This window comes from Nuphar pumila, chromosome 10 (assembly GCF_984573655.1).
Source record: "Nuphar pumila chromosome 10, dmNupPumi1.hap1.1, whole genome shotgun sequence".
Classification (NCBI taxonomy): Eukaryota; Viridiplantae; Streptophyta; class Magnoliopsida; order Nymphaeales; family Nymphaeaceae; genus Nuphar; species Nuphar pumila.
Window position 1 is genome coordinate 79677039 of NC_143258.1, and position 18556 is coordinate 79695594.

At 40.3% G+C, this 18556-nt stretch overlaps 1 protein-coding gene across 1 annotated transcript; it reads left to right on the top strand.

The window, feature by feature from the left end:
* Positions 1–1228: 1228 nt before the first annotated feature.
* LOC149826970 (putative pectinesterase 11) lies at positions 1229–3869 on the top strand. Its single transcript, XM_090018405.1, has 5 exons — positions 1229–1434; positions 2106–2271; positions 3002–3190; positions 3318–3553; positions 3692–3869. The coding sequence occupies exons 1-5, from the start codon at positions 1229–1231 to the stop codon at positions 3867–3869; spliced, it is 975 nt and encodes a 324-aa protein (XP_089874531.1).
* Positions 3870–18556: the final 14687 nt, after the last annotated feature.

Genomic DNA, 18556 nt, shown 5'->3' on the forward strand with positions numbered 1-18556 from the left:
ATCTATGTTTCCTTGTGTGTGTGATTTATTTGAAAGACATCTCAGTCTGGCATGATCTTTTACATTGGTTTTATATGGTCCAAGCCGTTCAGATAGACAAAAGCACATATAGAGAGAGATGTGGCTTGTTGACCAATCCCAACAAAGGGATAAGAAGAAACTAGAGATAACACAATATCATGGTAGTCAACAAGCCTTATTTTAAACAGGCTAAGACTCTGTCACGGGCTTAGAAATGAAGGCCTCTACGACGTAGCTTTGGGTAATCACAAACACCGAAAGTCGGCATTTTAAGCGTACAAGCAACTCACAACACACACGCACGATCAGAAGCAAGAGTACGTGCAAGCACAATTACAAAAAGAGCAAAGAGGCAAGGATGCAAAAAGCTTCTTTATAGATACTTGAAATCAAAGTACACCAAGAAGAGAAGAGAGAGTCGGAATACATGGGGTTCTTAAGCAGTAAGGCTTTTTGGGGCACTGAGAGTGCCAAAGAACATCAGAAACAAAAAGGTGAAAAATATGGCGGTCTGAAACAAACTCATTCTAAGTTGATATTTGTGATTAGCAACACACTCAAATGACTTGGCCAAATCATCCAAAGCTTGCATGTTTTGCTTGGGCTGCTTAGAAAATGGGCTTGACCATGGCACAAGACTCAATATATACTCCATATGTTTCCAGTTTTATTAGGCCGGCCGGCTGCCACCTCGTTCCACGCATTGCTTGAAATGGAGGTCATATAATGCCCATGCCCATAGTCCTAAGCAAAAGCAAATCTCCTGCACTGCATATCCTCACATGCATCGGGACGGCTGCGGTTTGCAAAACAAGCGAGTCCTACTACCGTAAACATTTAAACAATTAAATTGGTAACAACCAAATATGTACTTGACCACATTTTTTTTTCTTTTTTCGTACTTGACCACATTATCCGTTCATCTAATCTAACGCATAAAATAAACGAAAACTTGGGATAAACTTACATTCATGACAAACAAAAGTTTACTCCAATTTCACTACCAATTCGACCTTCATAGGTAATTTTTGAAGTTTAAGTGCTAATCAAGACATCTCCCACCATTTCTGGCCTACAATGTCAACGCAGCCATCACCTCTACGCGTCCAAGCAACTGAGTTTTCTTCTTTCCTCATTATCTTATCATCCCTAATAAATGGATTAAGCTCACTGTGGCTTTTCACATCAATGAATCGTAGTTGGAATCATGGAAATTCGTCTGCCAATGCTCTTAAGCGCCTTTCACATCATTGTTCTCGCGTCGTGCATCTGGCGTTGCCATGGCCTCGCCCTTCTCCTAAGAGTTGATCCATCAGGACGTGGAGATTACAGGACGATCCAAGAAGCCATTGACTCCGTCCCTTCAAACAACTCTGATCCAGTTTTTATCTTCATAAGACCAGGAGTCTACAGGCAACTCTCTCTCTCTCTCTCTCTCTCTCTCTCTCTCTCTCTCTCTCTGTGTGTGTGTGTGTGTGTGCGTGCTCCCTTTAGCAACACGTGATTGGGAATGAGAGTGAATAACAACACTGGCTTGGTGGTGTCTTTAATTATTTTTCTCTCCATTAGGAAAGGTTGCATAATATATATGCTTTAGTCCGTATGCTAATGAGCTTGCACCTTCTAGTATGTCGTTACCGCTCTTGCATGTTGGCCGTAAAGCTTATGACGGTCATGCATGTTTTACAGAGAGGATGTTAGGGTGTTGCGTGTTGTCCCCGGAACACGGACTGTAGCTACAGTGCATGTTCCGGGGTTCCAACTGAGTGCCGCATGGTGCTCAGTCGGGTGTATGTGTGCCCTGTAGATCTCGCAGGCGGGTGTACAACAGTATACGATGCACCCATACATCCGTCTGAGCACCACGTGGTGCTCAGTGAGAACCCCGAAAAACATGCACTGCAGCTATGTTTCAGGGGGGGCATATAACCTGCCCCGTTACAAACTTCTCGAGTCGAGACAGCCTAAGCAAGGACTTGGACTAAGTCCACCACATCTGCAAATTAACCAAAAGAATGTTGGTCCTCCTCCATGATCCTAAGTCTGTGTTTTTTTTTTGCTTTTTCTTTGTTCACAATTTACAGGGAGAAGATACTTGTTGATAGACCATTCATAATCCTGAGTGGGTCCAGTTCAAATTCAACAGTTATATCATGGGATGATAGTGCAGAATCGAGTGGAGGGACATACAATTCTGCAACGCTAACAGTAAATGCTCCCAATTTCGTGGGGAGATATTTAACCATTCAGGTAATTAAAAACAGTACAGAGAGAGAAAGAGAGAGAGTCTTTCTGGTTCATTGGTCAGAAACGACAATGTCCTTATTTCACAGACTTGTCCCATCTCTCCTAATTACAGGAAAAAAAAGCGAAGATGCACCCTTGGCGTTATTTACTGTCAGGAGTCCTTCGGATGCTGTTAATCCATGCAATGAATTACATCCAACCGTTACGATGGGATTGCTTATGTTCTATCTTGGACCCACAAATTATTTATTTATTTATTTTGGAGCTGTTGATGGTTTAGATGAATACCATCTAGATGAGATCAAATGGACGGCTGACAGCAGAGCAATCCATCCGTGGTGGTTGGATGCCATTCATCACGTGGATGAACAGCATCCGAAGGACCCAGAGTTTCCTTGACCTGATCCACTTCCACACGGAAATGCCCCTTTTACGGATCTTTGTATGCTTTAAACTAATTTAATGCCAAGTTGGGGCCGTAAGGGGGAAACTCTGCCAAGAGGTTATGGTGACTTTAACAATTCATTTGGGACCTTTATTAGAGATGTCCCGACAGATAAAACGCCAGCACTAAAAGATGCCACATTATTAGAAATTTAAAAAAAGTAAAAGATTCTTGCACACATGTTATGAGATACCAATCATCCTCCACGACTTTATTGATCATGATGTGCACGATGTGAGGAAAAAGCTAAAAAAAAAAGTAATGGTGGCATATGTGCGATGGTTGCAGAACACGCACGGCCCAGGCATTCAAGCGGTTGCTGTGGCCATCAGTGGGGACCGGGCAGCCTTCTATGGATGTGCATTTCTCGGCTATCAGGACACCATCCTTGACGAGGGTGGGAGACATTACTTCAGGGATTGCTACATCGAGGGTGCCACCGACTTCATTTGCGGCGATGGACTCTCCCTTTATGAGGTATGATCCATTCATACAAGTCTCTCTCTCTCTCTCTCTCACGATCAACTTGGAATGGTTTGTATCACTTACTATTGCAAATTAACCCGTGCATGCATGCTCATGTTATGTTACCTTTTGGTGGTAGAAATGCCACATACATTCGATTTCAAGGTCGGGCGGTGCTATCACAGCACAGCAAAGGGCGTCTCCGACGGAGAACACGGGTTTTAGCTTCGTTAATTGCATAATTACCGGTATAGAGCCTGTTCTTCTTGGAAGGCCATGGGGAGCATTCGCTAGGGTGGTCTATGCTTCCACCTATATGGCTAACATTATCCTGCCTCAGGGTTGGGATGATTGGGGGATACCCTCCAGACAAAGGTATTATACCCATCTCTCCTTTTTGTGCTTTTGTGGCTTTAACTTGTATTCTCACCATTATGCGTCCATCATATATACTTGTTCTGCCCTAAATATATATATTGACGTGGCTTTCATCCATCCTCCATGCGTCTGCAGCACTGTATTTTATGGGGAATACAAATGTTCAGGTCCGGGTTCCGACGTCTCAGCAAGAGTGTCATGGTCGCGCGAGCTCACATCCCAAGAGGCCGCTCCTTTCTTAACGTTAAGAATGATTAACGGTCAACAATGGATCAAGCGGGTGCCTACTCGTTTTAGATACCCCCGTCACTGATCAATCAAGGCCGTACTGCTTCCTTACCTTTGAGGGCAATCGCTACTTGCATTGATTGAATACTTCATTTGTACATATCGAAATAAGTTAGTCCTCAGGAGTTTGTTTCAGCTTCATGTAAATATTAAATACACATTTGTTTGTCCGATTTAAGGTGTATTATGTCATGCCAAAACGAACGTCAATAAATGCGTTTAACATCATCTTTTCAAGGTTATTATATTTTTTTGAGGAAATATAGAAATAATTTATTGAAAAATAACAACAGATTACCCAGTGTTTGAGGATGAGATATCTTTCAAACCAGAGTGCTTGCTGCTTCAACCTCGCAGTAAAGTAAAGAATGCATACTCCGGATATAAAAAATCTAGACGTCTTTCAGGTTGGATTAAGGCGTTCACAACCTGAAGGATGGTGTGAGATGAGAGAGCGGAGAAGGGGGAGAGGAAGGAAGCGATTCGGAGGGAGTGAACGTGTTGTGGCACATGAATGGGGTTTGGTGATGAAGTCTACTCAGAGCTTGAGGAACGGCACAGGTGAGTCTTATTATCAGCGAAGCAACAACCAAGGTCACCGTCCTGACAAAGTCTGGGGTGTTCACCGGAGATATTTCATGCAGGCAAACGTTTATGCACGGGAGAAAATTGCAGATTTCCTTTCTGGAATCAATGATGAACCACAGGTTATCACTCCTCCACAGGTTATCTTGAGTCTTGAAAGACTGTCTCGATGTGGGATCCCTGGACTCCAAAACCATTAAAGCATCTATGTGGAGGGTGCCCCGGATAGTTCTATTAACTGATCATCTCGATCCTCATCAGATGCAGTTAGCAAAGATCACGAAGATCGATCCTTATCAGCAGCGTTAGGGTAAGATCAACCCTCATCCGATGCATTTACCACAAGGCTTCCACTTTTATAGCTGCGGCTAAAGATCACGTGTGATTTTCAACAACCGTTGGATTCTCTTCCTCAAATGAAAGAACCACTTGATGAATAGCATGATTCACATCACAATTTTGGAGACAGCTACAACAAGCTTTGGGTACGAAGCTAAAATTCAGTACCACATTTCACCTTTGATGGTCAATCGAAAAGAATGATACAAACTTTAGAACACATATTGCGGACATTTATGTTTGAGTGAAAGGCTGACTGAGATGTGAATTTGAGTTTTGTGGAATTTGCATACAATAACAGCTATCATGCAAGTATCGGGATGGCTCCACATGAAGCCTTGTATGAAAAGCCCTACAGATCACTAACTTATTGGGATGATATCTGCGAGCGATCGACCAAATCATTAATGGTGTTATAACATTATACTCAACAAGTGCAGAAGATTTGTGATAGGCTGAAAGCTGCTCATGATCGACAGAAGAGTTATGCCAACCAGCGGTGTCAAGAGCTCACTTTTATAGAAGGAGATAGTTTTTGTGAAGGTATCTCCTACCAAAAGTATGTTCATATTTGGGAAGAAGGGTAAGTTAAGTCTGAAATTCGTTGGGTCGTTCAAGGTCCTAAAATGAATCAGCAAAACAGTATATCATATGGAGTTACCACCACAATATGCCCAGATTCATTATGTCTTTCATGTATCAATGTTATGAAAGTACATTCATGACCCTTCTCACATCATCCGATATGAAGACGTGGAAGTACAAGAGAACTTTACCGTGTCAGAACAAATGGTAGAAATCGTTAATCATCGAGATCAATTTTTGCGATCGAAGACAACCTCAAATACCTCTCCTCAAGGATTTAAGTACTATGCCATTATGATTAATGAATTTTCTAGATATATTTGGATATACCACTTAAAACTTAAGTTTGATTTCTTTAATCGGTTTTATGAATTTCACAATTTCGTATGCAATAAATTCAAAGGCTCCATTAGAATATTCCAATTTGACGGTGGCGATGAGTTTATAAGTAATGATTTTTAAACATATTTAAGAAACCATGGAATCCATCACAATATATCTTGCCCGCACACACCCAAGCAAAATGGATGAGGTGAGAGGAAACATCGCAGTATTATTGAGCTCGGTCTTGCCATGCTTTTTTATGTCGGCTTACCTACAAAACTTTGGGTTGAGGCATTCCTTACAGCAGTTTGGCTTTTGAATTGTCTTCCCAGCTCAGTTTTGCATATGATTTCTCTATATGAAAGACTCTTCCATAAAAAACCATGCTATGATTATTTACGAGTCTTTGGCTCAAGGTGTTTTCCTCACTTGCGTGACTATGCCAAAACTAAGCTATATCCCAGATCTTTGCCATGCATATTTTTGGGCTATAGTGATAACTACAAGGGCTATCGTTGTCTTCATGTTGAACCTGGGCGTGTATATATTAGCCGCCATATTATTTTTTATGAAAGTTGTCTTATCTTCAAAGATCAACAATTGCATTATGAAGATTTATCTAAATGGCGACATAATGAGCAAATCTCAAGGCCTCACAATCATCAGAATCTCACAAGCATCCTCGCGCCTCTACCTACTTTTGTGGAACCAAGCTCACCCCCAGTTGACCGAGAAACTCATGTTGACCACACACTTGAATCCGGTGGCATGCCATCCCCACTTCCTGCTTCCTTCACCCCACCTTCATCTAATACCCATGTCATGGTTACCTGTGCTAAGGCTAGCATCATTAAACCCAACCCTAAATACTTCCTTGCCGAGTTGGACATTCCAAATGAGCCAAAAAATGTCAAGACCGCTCTTGCTCATCCAGGTTGGTTTCAAGCCATGTAGGATGAGATGCAAGCTCTTTCCCAAACACAAACTTGGACCCTTGTTCCTCATCTTCCTTATATAAACATTGTTGGTTGTAAGTGGGTTTTCAAAACCAAACTTCATGCCGATGGAACCTTAGACAAACTTAAAGCCCGCCTTGTTGCAAAAGGGTTTACCCAGTTACCTGCTATCAATTTTCTTTAAATCTTTTCCCCCGTTATCAAGCCCACCGCTATTCGTATCGTCTTATTTATTGCTCTTGCCTCTTCTTGACCGATCTGCCAACTTGACATAAAAAATGCCTTACTTCATGGCTTTCTTGAAGAAGCTGTCTGTAAAACCCGTGAAATTTATGAAATTCTAAATGAATAAAAGGAAGCAGTTATGTGAAATAATAAGATTTTAAGTTAGACAGTACAAATTTTTTTATGACTTGTGGTTTCTAGAACGAAACCGATAACAAACTCTCACAAGTGGTTTTGGATCCGGATCTTGGCAAGATCCGATGATCCGACCCGACTTACGGGGCCCAATGGGAAACCTGATGGTTTCAGAATGATAGCATGAGATCTGAAATACAATTAGAGTAAGCGAGTGCAAGTTTAGAACAAACGGGTGAAAAATCCATGTGAAAACGAAAGAAATCCATCAACAAGGAAAAATGTCCCATTGTGACATAAAGAAAATTTTCTGTAAAAGTAAACACCAAGTGATGGTGTGGTGTTGTGGTGGGACACACGGTGTGTGATACCACAACCCAAGTTCAAAGCCCCATGTGCATAGATTTTTCTTTTTACACACACAAGTTAGAATTTTTACTTGAAAAAAAAAGTATATATAAAAAGGAAAATCGTGGCGGGGGGGGGGGGAGTTAAAACCCTACTCTTTAGACCCTCTCCCACAATAAATGTGTGGGAGTTGGCCTTTGTGTTTCCCCTTTTTCCAAGAAATATGGGAAATCCCCCCAAATGTGGTGGGGGTACCCATAAAGCAACCTTGGAAAAACACTTTGCTAATGGGGAAAAGGGGGGCAATCTAGGAAGTTTCTAAACAAACCACACAAAACGTGGGGCTGGAGGTTAGATCTTTTTGGAAATCAAAAATTTCCCTAAATAGGGAAGAAAATTAAATTGGATGAAAAGGAGGAGACGGCTACTCTCTCTCTCTCTCTCTCTCTCTCTCTCTCTCTCTCTCTCTCTCTCTCTCTCTCTCTCTCTCTCTCTCTCGGTGGTGGTCGACCTCCATTGTTGGACTGTGTGGACCTCCCTTGCTGAACGCGTGAACATCCATTATCGACGTGGGGTGCCGCTCTAACGAAGAGAAGGGGTTGCAGCCTTGCCATTGTGAGACTCCAAAGAGGTAAGGAGCATTACTATTTGTATGTAAGTGGTTGATGCCTTGTTGCACATCTATGTTGCAATATCATGGAGTTTACGCGACAAGCATCACCTATATGTAGGTGTGTTTAGGGCCTCGAGACCGAGGTGACACGAGCTGAAACACCTACTCGTCAATAGGTCAATATGTAGTGGTTCAGCTAATGGTTCTCACCCTTAGCCAATGTTGGGGCACTGTGGTGTTCTTTGTAAGGGCATTATGTTTCTATGCCTGGGAATAGGTAGTGCACATATCGAAACCTACAGTTCGAATCTATGTAGGAAAATGCATATATTTTTGGTGTGGGCGTTAGCCATGACGTATTCAAGATCGAAACAATCTTAAGTAGGCGAATGACGTGGAACCTTAAGTATCTCGGATTATTATTCATGAAATTATTGGTTGGTTGTATTTTCTTGTTCAATACACTTTTCATACTTTGTAGATTGAATGGTCTTAATCAAGTCTGAAGTTATGTATACGTGATGGCTATTTCACATCATGGTAAAATAAAGATATATCATTCCTATTGGGTAATTCGATTGAATTTGATGTTTTTGAGTGTGGAATGCACTCCTATTTATAGTTGAAAGATTCCATACATTGAGGATGAAAGGGCGGCAAAATAGTCCATTTAGAATGATCAAAATGTTTGAAAAATAAAAAAACACTTTTTTTTAAAAAAAGTTACAAAAAAACGGAAAAATTAGTCGACTAGAACAATAGTTAGTCAACTGATAATATGATCAGTCGACTGCTGTTAAATTTTCTAGAAAACTGATATTCTGTTCAGTCGACTGCTGTTAAATTTTTCAGAAAACTGATATTTTGTTCAGTCGACTGATAAAACCTTCAGTCGACTGCTGCTAAGTTTTCCAGAAAACAGACATTCTGTCTGGTCGACTGATAAAACTTTCGGTCGACTAATTTTATAAAAAATTACATTTTGCTTAGAAGATTTGAAGCAAAAAGGTTGGTCGACCGGTGAGTCTATTGGTCGACTAATAAATCTGAAAAAAAATTAAATAAAAAGTTTTCTAAAATGATTTTCATGAAGGGTTCTTTTAGAAAAGTTCTCCGAAAGACTTTTTAGGTGAAATGCAATTGAAATATCTATGAAGGGAATAGTTTTGATGGTAAACTAAATATGTGATTCACATATGGACTTTAGGATTATGTCTAATATATAGAACACACATGGTACAGATACTTGCACAACGAAGATCATTTCTTGTTCAGGACAATATAAGAGTTCAAAAATGAACATGTGGTTTCGCTAAATGTTAGGAGTGCCAAACAAGCACTTAAGAAATGATAAAGTTGGATAATGATATGTTGCGACATAACCAGTGGGGGTACGAAACGTACACTCGAGCTCATAAACAAAACTTAAAATGCCGATTGTATAAGTATTGGACACAAAGTTGAACCAGAATTTTGAGAAATTTTGGTGGCCGCCTATTGGGCTTCTAGTGGGTAATGAGCATACACTAAGATCACCCCGAATGTGGGTTGGGAATTTGGAAAACCCTATGGTGCATTGACTCACACTAAGAATTTAAAAAAATGCAAAATATGCATTATATAACTTAAATGTAGGATACTGGGTATACCTGAAAGATGGTATATGTTACTAGTTTCCCTGGGTTCTGGGTACACTTAAAAGATTGTGTATGTTACTAGACCCAAAAAAATAAGAATGAAAATTTATACACATATAAATTTAATATATTGGATTCTGAGTATACTTGAAAATGGTATATGTTACTGGTTTCCCAGGGCTCTGGGTACACCTGAAAGATGGTGTATGTTACTGAACCCATGGTCTACCTTGGAGAGGGTAGGTGGTACAAGCTTCGTGGACATTCTTGTTTTTTTTGTGAGAGCTAGGCGTCTCACCCGGTCCCCAGTCTACGAAGTTAGGGGATCAGGACTACCAGTATGTCCTAGGTGGTAGATCCAAGTCTTCTACAGAAGTGTCAAGGGTGCATCCTAATTCTTGTTTTAGCCACTGGGGAGTTCTCTCTCGGTCACGAACCGTCCCCTTTGGATATCCGTATGGCTAGTCATACGAGTTATTAATTAATAGACCCCTGTATGGTCTCGGTCCGCTACGAAGTCTATGTCTGTGCGTACCCACAGGGTAAGAGTAAGAGTAAGATAAACATTAAATAATTTAAGTTAAATGAAATACTCATTCTTGAAGAATCGTGAACTGTCGTTAATACTTTCGCAAAACTTGTAGAATCTACAACTTATGCTAATGTGAATAAATGTATCTTTAGTTCAGTTATCTGTTGCACTATATCATGAATTAGAAAACACAATCATTTTCTTAGAATGATTTAAATTTCCATGCTAGTTATATCTACAGTTGTTGCACATATTTGTACACAGGACACTGAGCACCACATATAAATATAATGCTTCTTACGCAGATAGGGGAGTCTGACCCTTCTGCTTTAAATATTTTTCAAGAAGCAACTAAATCGGAGTATCGGGGAGTCGTTATGGAAATAGCCAAGAGATCTCATTTATTCAGTATTTTATGTTTGAACTCTGGTTAATAGATTTACATTTCTGTTATGAGATATAATTAATGACTTTAATGCTTTAATTAATGAATGCTATGCTTTTAGTACTTTTCTGTTTTACCCTGTAATGCACCCGACTTGTGTTTTTCGCACTTCCGCTATTTCAAAAAAAAAAAAAAATTTACTCCAAAATTTTTACTACAAAAAGTTGGGGCGTTACACTGTCTGCATGGACTAGGCCCCTGGCTTTCGTGACCCATCTAAACCTCATCATGTTTGTAAACTTCAGTGGGCTTTAAATGACCTTCAACAATCTTCTCAAAGATGGTTTGATCGTTTCAGCAGTTTCCTTTTAGACATGGATTTTTTTTACAGCATTGCAGATTCCTTGCTTTTTATTTGTCGGCACTCTCGCAAATGCATCTATTTATTATCATATGTTGATGACATTATCATCACTTGCAGCAACCCACTCTTCTTGGCTGACATCATTCAACAATTAAGTCACAAGTCTGCCATGAAAGATCTTGGTGATCTCCAACATTTCTTGGGTATTCATGTCAAACAATTCGAAGCTGGCATTCTATTGGATCAAACCCGTTATGTGATTGATATTCTCACAAAGCTCAAATGAAAGACTGCAAGCCCATCTCCACCCCCATGGTTGGCCGACCACATATGATACAAACCCAAGTGAAAGGGTTGACCTTGAACAGGTTGGACCCAGCCATACCGAGCAGTATGACCAGTGACAGTCGGCCATAAGCAACTGGGACGATATAACAGATAGGCAGGTAAATCGATTCAGCTAAGGGAGCTAAATTTGGATGCCAGCAGAGACAACACTAAGATGAGGGAAGCTAAGTGGTTTGCATAGGCAGTTGTGAAGTTTATAAATAGTTGAGGCTACTATTGTTTGAGTCATTTAGTCATTCTGTTAAGTCAGCCAAGTGTAATTCGAAGAATTGTTTTCAATAAAGTTTTAGTTTGTTTTGGCTCCATCCAGAGATTGTCCTTTAGCAAGGATTTGGCTTTTCTTTGCAACTCGTTACTGAGAAAAGATTCATCACTCTTCCATCTTCTCCACTATCCATTTCTCTTTCTTCTCTTCCGTTAGGATCGATCCTCAAATATGGCAGTTTCATACCAGAGACTGATTTGAGCACCATCCTGCATCTTCACAGTTGCAGAGACATTGAACCTAGGCAGCCGGTGGATCTTAAAGCCTTTTGAGCTTTGCTCAACAAAACACCTCTTCCATCGAAAGGGAGGAACAATCCAGCATGATTCAGTGATGAATATCAAATACATCACAGAGACTTCCTTATGCAACAGAAGATAGTTGTTGGAAAGACGCCTCCAGTGAATCCAAGCGAAAGCTCACTTCACTGACACTTAACATACAGCTAAGTGCATAGGCTAATTGTCAAGTTCAATCCTTGAATTTTCCAACATTCATCTCTGCGATTCTCTGCAGCTATAGATCGTGCCTATCTGGCTCCTGAGCAAACGTGATTGAGCTCCCGCATCAAACTCTGGAACGCACGATCCTTGAGTTGCGTCTATGTGTTGTGTATTCATTTTGCGCCAGTGAGCGCCTAAATAGTAAGCGCCTGCATGCGCTGAACTTTAAGTAAGCATCTGAGAGCGATCTGAGTGAAACGTGCCTGTTCGCACCTTTGTAATAGATTCAGGCAATAGCCATCTATAGCAAGGATCCTATCAACTGGTATCAAAGCCATGCCGCCTAAATCCACTCCGTTTAAAGATGACCTGCTGGAAAACTTATAACAGAAGTTTGACAAAAAGAGTGAGTTGATTGCTACACGCACTGGGGCCATAAAAATGAAGCTGGAGCAGCTGGACACTCGGATGACTGCGTATCAGCAGGACGTGTCCAAGAAGTTCACAGAAATAATGCTGAAATTAAGTGCGAACGAGAAACAAAAGCAGCAGCAGGCTGAGCCGCTACAGTGAAAAACCCTGCAGGACAGGTAAGTGCAGGTGAGCCTTCTTTTAATCTTGTGCCAGAAGTGCAAGGCGTGCCGAGTGTGTCGAATAGCCACCACGCACCCGTCACAAGCGGGGCGCTCAATGCGCATGAAATGCGTGGCATGTGCAATGAACATAAGCAATGCGACACGCGTTATGCGAGCAGTATGTATGAGCCGCGGGGCACGAGAGGGTGGTGTATGTTCCCCTCCGATGATTCACTGAATCCCACGTCTGTGTTCGGGGCTTTGAATGAGCACCACGTATACAAGCACATGGGGCTCGTATTCCCGTGTATGTTGACATAACTTTGCATCGGACTCTGGTGTTGTTGCAAAGACTTAAGTACCCTTTCTTGCTATTCTTCTCATAAAGTGATGGTTTGAGAAAATGACAAAAATGCCCTTTATTCAAAAAAGAAAAAACAAACAGTTCAAAAAAAGGACAAACATGTCCTCCATCCAGAAAGTCGAGGATGATGTTGACTCTTCAAAGTCTTCTTCTTCTTTCTCCGTAAAACACTGTAAAACCCTCTCTCTCTCTAGAGAAGAAATCAAGGGAGGATTCTTGAAAAGACTTAAGTGCCCCAAAGATGATTATTTAAGACCCAGTCTTTGCACTGCAGGATTATCCGAGAAAGAAATCTCCCCTAGAGGAGGCCATGAACATCAACCCTCTCACTCTCTCTCTCCCTTCTCTTTTTGCTTCTATGCACATCCAGCAGAAGATTCTACATTGCTCAATCAAGCACCGACTGACCTGCACATTGACAGTTGTGGAGCCTGATTCAGAGTTTTTACCCTTACAGGAAGAGGGTTTGGGGGCTCCTCCCAGCGTGGGTAGCATCATTCAACTAAATGAGTTGTAGATCCTGATTCAGAGTTTTTACCCTTACAAGAGAGGGGTAAAATCTCATCTCACTCTCTCCCTTCTCTCTCTACTTTTGTGCACATCCAATAAACAATCCAACATTTCTCCATCAAACACCGACTGACCTGCACACTAACTGTAGCATCATTCAACTTGATGAATTGTGGAGCCTGATTTAGAGTTTTTGCCCTTACAGGAGGGGGGTTTCGGGGCTCCTCCCAGCGTGAGTAGCATCATTCAACTTGAAGAGTTGTGGAGTCTGATTCAAAGTTTTTACCCATTCATATTTTAAGGCATTAGATTTCATGTTTGAACATTCACGCATGTGCAGTTTGCTTTCATCATGTTCAGTTGCTTTCTAGATTATACTTTGAATTCTGGTGCATTTTAGATCTATCGATTTGTATGTAACCAGAGCTCAATTTAATCTGAATTTTTTACTGCAACTTCATGCATATGTCTTCATGCTCTCCACTAAAAATCAGATTATTCTGAGTTTGTTTGACCCACTTTAAAAATCGAGATTCAGAACCTGTTATTTTGCACCGTCAGGATTTTAGCAGAATTAGGACCAACTTGCGGGAGTGATTTCTCCCTAACCAGAGATGATCTTTCCGATCCGTAAGAAGGGTTGTTTTCTAAATTGAATCTAATTTGTTCATACCAAATTTCAGCGATTTCTATAGTGTTTTCATACCAGTTTTGGGTCAAAAACCATAACCCTGTCACCCTGTGTCATTTTAACGGCTCAGATTTTGATCCATTTTGTTTGAATTTTATTTCCCTAATGGGAGATCATTTTTCAATTCTGTAAAACGGGTTCTCTTTGTTTATGTGTCTAGTTCATCCCTGTAAATTTTCAGAATTGTTAATGGTCAATTACTATTTTATTTTGATTAAATACCAGAACCTTGTATCCAGATTTTATAAATGTTCTGATTTTGGCCCCCATATCATGACTGTTGTAGCACTTCTTCAACAAATCGCTATTTGATTGACAATATTCTTCAACAAATCATTATTATGATTTTTTGGGGTCTCTAATGAGTCCCTACTATGATTTGTAGTATTTTTGGGTCTCCAACGAGCCTCACAATAATTTATAGTGTTGTTCGGTCTTTTAACTATGATTTGCCTTGGGGTCTCTAACAAGACCCACAACGATTTGTAGTGTTTTTCAGTCTTTTAACTATGATTTATAGTTTTTCGGGTCTCTAACGAGACCCACAGCGATTTATAGTGTTTCTGGAACTCGCTATAGCGATTTGTAGTGTTTCTCGCTAAACACTACAGCGATTTGTGATACAAATCGTTATCTGAATCAAGATCAACTTGTCAGGTCTATATCTCCCTAACCAGAGATCGGATTTCAAATCCGTAAAAAGTAGTGTCTTCATTATAAAGTCTAATTTATTTCTGTAAATTTTCAACGATTTCTATGTTCATTTGATACCCCATTTGAATCTAAAACCAGACCCCTATCAGTCTGCCTTATTTGATTGACATAGGTTGTTATTTCATTTTGTAAGAGTCATTATTCCCCAACGGAAGATCATTTTCTAAATCCGTAAAAGGGGTTTTCTTTCTCTATGTGTCTAGTTTATATCTGGAAAGTTTTATAACTTTTTATGCTCATTTGATATTTCAAACCTGTTAAAAACCGAGACATGTTATTATTCCCTTTTAACTAAGTGGATGAAAGTTAATTATAACTTGTTGGAAACATATCTCGGTTTTTAACAGGTTTGAAATATCAAATGAGTATAGAAAGTTATAAAACTTTCCAGATATAAACTAGACACATAGAGGAAGAAAACTTTTTTTACGGATTTGGAAAATGATCTTCCGTTGGGGAGATATGACTCTTACAAAATGAAATAAAAACCTATGTCACTCAAATAAGGCAGACTGATAGGGGTATGGTATTAGATCCAAATGGGGTATCAAATTATTATAGAAATCGCTGAAAATCTACAGTAATAAACTAGACTTTATAACAAAGACACCACTTTTTACGGATTTAAAATCCGATCTCTGGTTAGGGAGATATGACCCTGACAAGTTGGTCCTGATTCGAATAACGATTTATATCACAAATCGCTGTAGTGTTTAGCGAGAAACACTACAAATCGCTATAGCGAGGTCCAACAACACTATAAATCGCTGTGGGTCTCGTTAGAGACCCGAAAACACTATAAATCATAGTTAAAAGACCAAAAAATACTATAAATCGTTGTGGGGCTCGTTGGAGACCCCAAAGCACTATAAATCATAGTTAAAAGACCGAACAACACTATAAATCATTGTGAGGCTCGTTGGAGACCCAAAAATACTACAAATCATAGTAGGGACTCATTAGAGACCCCAAAAAATCATAACAATGATTTGCTGAAGAATATTGTCAATCAAATAGCGATTTGTTGAAGAAGTGCTACAACAGTCATGATATGGGGGCCAAAATCAGAACATTTATAAAATCTGGATACAAGGTTCTGGTATTTAATCAAAATAAAATAGTAATTGACCATGAAAAATTCTGAAAATTTACAGGGATGAACTAGACACATAAACAAAGAGAACCCCTTTTACAGAATTGAAAAATGATCTTCCATTACGGAAATAAAATTCAAACAAAATGGATCAAAATCTGAGCCGTTAAAATGACACAGGGTGACAGGGTTATGGTTTTTGACCCAAAACTGGTATGAAAACACCATAGAAATCACTGAAATTTGGTATGAACAAACTAGATTCAATTTAAAAAACAACATTTTTACGGATCGGAAAGATCATCTCTGGTTAGGGAGAAATCACTCCCGCAAGTTGGTCATGATTCTGCTAAAATCCTGACGCTGCAAAATAACAGGTTCTGAATCTCAATTTTTAAAGTGGGTCTAACAAACTCAAAATGATCTGATTTTTGGTGGAGAGCATGAAGACATATGCATTAAGTTGCAGTAAAAAATTCAGATTAAAATGAGCTCTAGTTACATACAAATTGATAGATCTAAAATGCACCAGAATTCAAAGTATAATCTAGAAAGCAACTGAACATGATGAAAGCAAACTGCACATGCGTGAATGTTCAAACATGAGATCTAAATGCCTTAAAACATGAATGGGTAAAAACTTTGAATCAGACTCCACAACTTTTCAAGTTGAATGATGCTACCCACGCTGGAAGGAGCCCCCAAACCCCCCTCCTTTAAGGGCAAAAACTCTAAATCAGGTTCCACAACTCTAAATGATGCTACCCACGTTGGGAGGAGCCCCCAGACCCCTCTCCTATAAGGGTAAAAACTCTGAATCAGAATCTACAACTCATTTAGTTGAATGATGCTACCCACGCTGGGATGAACTCCCAAACCCTCCTCCTGTAAGGGTAAAAACTCTGAATCAGGCTCCACAACAGTCAATGTGCAGGTCAGCCGGTGCTTGATGGAGCAATGTAAGATCTTCTGTTGGATGTGCATAGAAGCAGAAATAGAAGGGAGAGAGAGGGTGAGAGGGTTGATGTTCATGGCCTCCTCCATGGGAGATTTCTTTCTCAGATAATTCTGTAGTGCAGAGACTGGGTCTTAAATAATCATCTTCGGGGCACTTAATTCTTTACAACCACTCCTTTTCAAGAATCGTCATTTTTTTTTCCATCAATGGAGGAGAGGGTACTTAAGTCTTTGCAATCGCATCAAACTCCAACGCTAATTAATGCTGACAAACATGGGGATACGAGACACACATGCTTACATACGTGGTGCTCTTTGGGACCCCCGAACATGAGATGTAGCTAACTGCCCTATTCGGGGGGGGGGGACATATAACATGCTTTGGCGGGGCACCTACGGAGAGTACCATGCACACGGGCTACACTACGCGCAGGAGCAGCGGTACGTGCAAGAGCAGCACAACGCGCAGGAAGAGCGTTACACGCGTGGTATACATGATGCGCAAGACGAGCGCTATACGCATGGATCGCGTGAGGCACAGGAAGGGCAAGGCATGTGTGAGCCATGCTATGCTTTGAGCGGACGCTATGAGTGCAGGGCGCATGATGCGTCGACCATGTGCCATGAGGCAGAGGGAAATTCCTTGCATGGTAGGGTGCCAATCGAGGCTAATTTTGCGGATCCAAATGAGTGTGTGCAAAATTATCAGTTTGGGGCAAATCCTTCAAATGATGCACATAATGAAAATGAGTTTATGCATGATCACGAGGATATAGATGATGATTATAATCTCATGAGAAAATGGGGATATGATGACAATCGCTTTGAGATGAACTTCCCAAGAATGTTGAAGATACTCTTCCCAACTTTTTCGGGAAAAGACCCTAAAGAATGGATCTACAAAACACAGCAATTCTTCATAGGCCATAACGTGAAGTATGAGCACAAAGTAAGATGCACTATTATGAGCTTTGAAGGAGAAGCTCTTAGGTGGTTCCGTTGGAGGAAACAAAGAAATGGTTTTCCCACTTGGGATAATCTTGAGCAAGAAATTACCAAAAGGTTTGGCCCTACACCTTACATCAACCATGGGGTTGAAATGAAACAACTTTGCCAAGTGGGAAGTATGCAAGAATATCAAGCTCAATTCAAAGACTTATGTTCTTTATGTGGGGAATGGAATGAAGGGGCACTTTTGAGCTCTTTCATAGGAGGACTCAAAGATGATATTCGCCAGGAGCTTTTAGCTCAAAATCCGAAATCCCTTGAAGAGTGTTTTTTTAAGCATGCATAGTTGAAGAAAAACATAAAAGAATGCAAGGAGCACACAAAAGTTCATAGAATTTCACTCCAAATTCCAAAGTCATACCAAGGTTAACACCTAACAAGGGAGTTAAGGTTAAGGGTTCCAATAACCCTAAAGTTGAGCGCATATCTTCAGAAGAAGAAATTGAATTGAGAAGAAAAGGCCTATGCTTCAAATGCAAAAGCAATTGGAAGCCCGGACATAAGTGCAACTCTCTCAAATGTCTAATAGTGACTACTAATGAAAATGAGAGTGAAACAGAAGAGGAAGAGATCATGGATGAATTAAACCATGAAGAAATTGATGAAAATCAAGGACCAATTGGCCAATGCTATGCCTTGGGGAGTAAATCCGCTCTAAATTCCATGAAAGTCTTCGGTACCTTAGCCAGAAAGAAAGTGAAAGTGCTTATTGATAC